The sequence below is a fragment of the Rosa chinensis genome, chromosome 1, assembly GCF_002994745.2.
Source record: "Rosa chinensis cultivar Old Blush chromosome 1, RchiOBHm-V2, whole genome shotgun sequence".
NCBI lineage: Eukaryota > Viridiplantae > Streptophyta > Magnoliopsida > Rosales > Rosaceae > Rosa > Rosa chinensis.
Window position 1 is genome coordinate 47,720,743 of NC_037088.1, and position 6,194 is coordinate 47,726,936.

The 6,194-nt window shown below is 36.2% G+C and overlaps 1 protein-coding gene and 1 long non-coding RNA gene across 2 annotated transcripts; one reads left to right on the forward strand and one right to left on the reverse strand.

Annotated features, from left to right (window-relative positions):
• Positions 1-432: 432 nt before the first annotated feature.
• On the reverse strand, positions 433-3,476 carry LOC112181568. The gene is made up of 3 exons (XR_002928959.2): positions 3,291-3,476; positions 764-1,277; positions 433-618 (listed from the first exon to the last, which is right to left on the reverse strand). It is a non-coding gene; the product is annotated as an uncharacterized LOC112181568 (long non-coding RNA).
• Positions 3,477-4,881: 1,405 nt separating this feature from the next.
• Positions 4,882-5,958, forward strand: LOC112168311. Its single transcript, XM_024305438.1, has 3 exons — positions 4,882-4,889; positions 5,157-5,293; positions 5,378-5,958. Exons 1-3 carry the CDS (start codon positions 4,882-4,884, stop codon positions 5,956-5,958), a joined length of 726 nt encoding a protein of 241 aa, XP_024161206.1.
• Positions 5,959-6,194: the final 236 nt, after the last annotated feature.

Sequence of the window (6,194 nt, forward strand, 5' to 3'; positions counted from 1 at the left end):
CAATTGTTGCCTAATATTGACTTGACTTGAGAAGTAGCACATGATGGAAATACTCTGTTTTCCTTTCATCCTTTCTTAATTGTTAGTACAGAAACACATATTGATCTAAAAAAATTCCTCCCAAACAGCCCTTCATCTCTGGGATTGAACAGTGCACTCAAATTACTGTTAAAGATAATGTAGCATTTCATCTACCTCTGTGGAATAGTATTAGAGGAAACATCTATAAACAATGTTGAAACTTCTTTCTAATAAAAGAAGAAGGAAAAAAAAAAGGACAAAAGTTAAATATGGTTTACACCATTCATTGACAATGAAACTGAAAGAATCAGAGTAAACATTTTATACTTCCACTAGAGTTTATGGATTATCACTTAAAAGGTTACCAAATTCCAGTGAAAAACTCATCCTCGAGCAACACGTATACTCGGAATCAAATGGTATTTTAAGCAGCAGGGAAAAAAAAAAAATTAGTTACTAGCTAGGCTTCAATTATCTCTTAATTGTGAATTTAACTTGCACTCCAACCTCGAAAACTTGCTTTATTGTTGTCCATGGCAACTGTGGACTCCTCAACTCAAGGGAAGCACGCATCTACTTCTTCCAAAGATGAAAGTCCTAAAGATAAAGTTAAACAAAATCATTATCACGACAATGATAATGAGAGCTGGAATTTGGCTCCCAATTAAGTCATTGTGACTGAGATCCACCAACTGCTGCAACTCAATGAGTTTAAGACTACCTATACCTTTAAAAAACTCACCTTGTGACGAGACTCCTTCAAGATGAAGTTGAATCACATGGTCTGTCAGGGGGCCACAGTACACTCCTTCCCATCTGCAACAGTCATGATTTTTGGCTTCGCTTCCCCATGAAGAGAGTCGCTTGTACGCACCTCGTCGTCACATTAACATGGTGGTGGCTGAGGGATAAGGAAGCGTCGATATTGGATAGATGTTTCAAGCGCCTTCTAGTCTCCATCATAACATTTAAATAAAAACAAGATTTATTTCAGACGACAGAAGAAGAAGCTCATGCCATACAAGTATTTATATGGCTGTCTATTCTTCAACAGTAGATTAATTTAGAACTTCCCAGTGTCAATTACTTTTCAACAGTTATCATGCCAACAGTTGCTTTCACTTGCAGTTCATTGATGTTGGAAACATGGTCTCTCCCATAAATTTTGCCATTCAGAAAGCTCTATACAATGTAATGCAAGCTCAAGTAACTTCCCTAATATGGCCTTGCATCTTATCTTCAGGCTGCTGCCCTTTCTGCACTTGTATTAGAATAAAGCACAATCAGCAGTGAAGGAATTATGCTTGAAGCCAAAAGGAACACTACTGCTGGACACAAGTGAGAATAAAGGCTCAGGTACTAAATTTGACACTTTTCATTCCAACCTATATAGGTTCAACACAAGGTTCCAAACCAGTGAAGTTGGAGCTTCAGAAATTACGGTGATGTTTGATACTTATCTTTATTTGATTTGATCCCTATACAAATAACTTTGAAAAAACATGGAAAAAAAAAGAAGAAGAAAAAGAATAGTTGTAGAAGACGGTTGGAGGAAAAGATGTATAATGGAAGCATATAATTTGTGTACAGATACCATACCATGCCTGTCTATTCTTCTTGATGAAAAACAGTTGAAATCAAGAAACAAAACCTCAATAAATATTATGTCTATCGGCCCCAATTAAATCTTTCAATTTCCTAACCGCATGTCCATGGATTTGTAAAACTAAACAATATAATTTCACAACAGAAAGGATAATGCGTGCTCATTAAACTAGCCTGTCAAAATTAAAAGTAGTTTTATTTACTAAAAAAAATTATAATGTTCCTGTAGCCCATATGTGAATCATCAATAACACAATTTAGTTGAAAAATGAGTACCATGAATTAAGAATGATGGACTCAATGATTCACTGTTACACAAATATCACATAGGAAAATATAGGTCAAGCTTAAATGAAAACTAGTATTACAAAATTGTAGTAATCACAGAGGAAAATTAGAGGTACATCTTTTGGTACAGAGTTGAAAAATGAATTTAGTCTCACAAAAACTTCTCTTATTAGTTGATACTGAAATGAGCAAAGATGCTTCCTTTATTCTTTATTTTCACTGAGAAAATGGTCTTCAGTTAACTACAACTGATCTGTAGGGTTAATGCAACAATTGTAGGTCTTTATGTACAAAGGTAAAAACTCAGTACGTTAACTGGTCGTTCTATATAAACTCATCCCAATTTTTAATAAATCTATATAACCACATAACCAGCATCAAGGAACAGTATTACTCAAGGGTATATAAAAGTAATATATGCAAATACGCCCATGGACTTTATAAGATATACGAAGTCTTATCTTTAAGAATCAATAGACCTAGTACGAGCTGTATGGCATGATTTCACCACTCAAAATTATTTAGAGGTTTGAGTTTACTTATCCTCCTCAAATATAAGCTCATGTATATGTGAACATTAACAGTTCCTTAAAGATAAAATTGTAGAATATACTAGGCATTAATGAAGAACCCCAATATATATTAATTGTGTCAGCCTTACCTGGAGTGCTAAAAGGACTTCAAACACTTTACTGAATCTTATAACCAGAAACTAAACTCAACTTTTAGGTTGATAGAAAAATAGGCTGGAAAACGAAGTGCCTTGGCGACATGCTCATGAAAGTGTCTTGCTTTTCCTGGAGTGGCAAAAAAACTACAGACACTTAATCATAAATATACCCAAAATAAAAACTCCACTGTAGGTTAATTAGATCATGTCAACACCTAGAGTGGCAAGAAGAACAGTTATACTTACCTCCGAATGTGAGTTTTAAATCTTATTATATGCTGACATTGATCTCAGGAGCCATAGTCATCTAAACCTCCTGTGGGGAGCATGGATTCCAACTTCTAAAACCAATATCACAAGTTATCGATCCAATACTAAGGTTGTTGAGTTAAAATCTTTTACATGGGACTGCTGTGGGCAATACTATATGTGAAAATCTTTAACTAAAACTGGATCAAGACGATTATAAATTGTTTAATTTGGGTTTTGTGAATAAAGGCTTACCGTGTAGTTTTACAAGGAATTAGAAGACTTTGATTTTCTATAGGCAAACAACACAGCAAACAAGAGAAAACAAATACTCATAAAATCAATCAACCATCTGCAATAGTCATATATATAGGCCACAACAAAGCTATTGGAATTTAAATTGCAGAAATCTTAGAACAGGAGCATATATGAAAAAGAAATTTCAATTAGCACACACCTGGGTTTGAGAACTTTATGAAGGTTTGGTCACCAGCGACGATCCAAAGGCAAAATAGGAGATGCTGAGGTTATTCGATTAAGGTTTCAACAAGTTTTGAAGAAAAGTTTAGATTGTTGAATTCTTAATCGAAGAACCCTAGTATCTAAGTGCAACCCAGATTTGGGGCTGACCGTTGTGATATCAACAGTACAGTCCCAGTTTATATGCAAGCCTTTCGGGTTGTCAGTTGTGGGTTGGGCTTTTGTAAAACAGGCCCAGATCAAACAAGTATAGATTCTTCCCCCCTTTTATTTTTTGGGTTATTCAAAATTATTATTATTATTACAAAAAAAGACAGAGACAGAGAGACAGAGACAAAGTAATATGGTAAACAGCATTCAATTAACCAGAGAGAACATTTATACTTCAACTAGAGTATATGGATTTGTTGTAGAAAACAGTTGGAGGAACATATGTATGACAAAAGCATGTAATTTGTGTACTCAAGATGTCGCAACTGGGTAAGATATCCAATTTGATATGGGAGTTGACGAGCAAAACGAACATAGAGAGATCGAGGTATCTTAAATTAGAGAGAGAACCAATGAAATAAGGAATTTGGCTCAACCTAATTGAATTGAGGTCTATATATTCCAAATGCTGCAACTCAATGAGTCTAGGACAAAGTTTACCTTCAAAATGTGGGAAATCTATTATCTCATCTAGCGAAGGCACCATATCCCTCCAAGATGAAGTTGAATAACCATTTAGGTGGTCACAGTAGGCCCTTTTCCATTTGCAACAATCTTGATTTTTAGCTTTGTTTCCCCATGAAAGGAGTCGAATGGAGTTAAAAAGGCCTTGTAAGATAGCAAGGAGCGCTTCTCCCTCTCCCTCTCTAGGCACTTTATCGTCACTTTAGCATGGTGGTGACCGAGGGATGAGAAAGCGTTGATATGCAGAAGAAGTACAGTTGATATTGCTTAAGCACGTCTGAGCCACCTTCCCAACCCCAGTTTTTCTAAAAGAAAGAGTATATATGTATGGAGAACAATGCCTGAGGCCATAAGTGATTTTTCTCAAACCTCTCCTGCTTTTCTTTCTGTAAAACCATTTTATGTTTATAAGACTCGGGTGAATAAGCATAAGCATATCTTCTTCATTAATATGCCAACCTTTTTCTGTTTGTAAACCCTCCATTCATATGCTAACCCCAATTGTAAAACCTTTTTTTTTTTTTCTGTCTTGAACCTTTTTGCTATTTTGAAAAATTACCTTGAAGAAATAATTTGGCAACCCAAGGTAAATTTTGCCCCCCTCAATGTAATTTTCCGGTATAATGGAATAGGAATCACTATAGAACTCCAAATATTTATATGCACGACTGTGAGATTATATCTCAGAATACTATCTTTGCATGCAAATCATTCCCTATTTATAATAATTCCTTAGGGGCCCGTTTGGATATAGGGATTTGACAGTGTGGATTTGGATTTGGAACCCCCAAATTCAAATCTGTCTGTTTGGCTTTCTATTTTGGGGTGAATTTGGATTTCAAATCAACTCATTAAAATCCACACCATAATTTCATTAAGAATTTGAAATTACTATGGATAGGTAGTTATTTGAAATCATCTCTATCTTTCCTAAGCACGTGTCTCTGACTCTCTTCTTTCTCCTCCTCACCAATTTTCTCTCTCCTCTCCTAAAGACTCTCTCTCTCCTCTCCTGACGATTCTCTCTCCAATATTTCTTCAAGCTTTCAGTCTCTTCCTTTAGATTGGGTCTGGATTTATGATCGTTGTTTACCATCTCTCTTCTTCTTCTTCTTCCCCCTCAAAAACACAGTGCTTCAAATTCGCTGGTTCTCTTCTAGTGTTCCAGATGGATCCTCCTCACCTTCGCCGTCCTCGTCTTCGCCGTCCAGTTCGCTTACGTCATCACCCTTGTCGGCGAGTCTTGCTGCTACAACGACTTCGATCTGCTTCTTTACAAAGGCACAGTGAATCAGTTATTCGTCGGTGTGATTCAAGAAGAACAAAAGTTAGATAAAAAAGGAAATCTTTAAGATTATCAGCAAGTTCATGTGCATGAAAATACAAAAGCAAGGAGGGAGAAGTCAAAATGGAGGAACCCTCCTAGTGGGCAGCTGAAGGTGAATGTTGATGGTAGCTACAGGGCTGAGTTTGGTGATGGTGGAGTGGGAGTTGTGATAAGGGATGAAAATGGTATGTGCCTGGTTGCTTTGGCTCATTATTTTCCACATGCTTCATCTGCTCTACACATGGAAGCTGAAGCATGTCGGGCTGGACTACTATTGGCAATCCATCAGAACATGTCTGCTATTGATTTGGAGAGCGATTGCTCTCTTGTGATTACTGCTCTACAACATAACGTGGAAGATAGATCTGAGATTGGGCGTATTATCGATGATTGTAAGTCATATTTGACATCTTTTCACCCTTTTCAGGTTAGACACATCTTCCGTGAAGCAAATGGTGCAGCCAATAGGTTAGCGCACCTTGCTAGTTATAATTATATTTCTGATGTATGGTTAGAGGAGACTCCTGTTATTATTCGGGATGTTCTCTATGAGGACTCTTGTATTGATGCTCGAGGTCAAGGTTTTATGTCCCCCTCGACAAGGTTAATTCATTCTAATATAATAAGTCAGGCGTGGGGCTGAGCCTCCCAGCTTGGCTGGGTTCCAAACCCCTTCAAAAAAAAAAAAAAGGAAATCTTTAATTCAAATCTATCTATTAATTACAATTTCCAAACAAGTAGATTTTAAATTCTTACATTTGAAATTTACATATTTAAAATCTTCAAATTTGAAATTCATATCAAAATCAAAATTCCTAATCCAAACGAGCCCTAGAAGAATTAATCCAAGTATTTCATATCAAAAATAAGTCGTGAAGA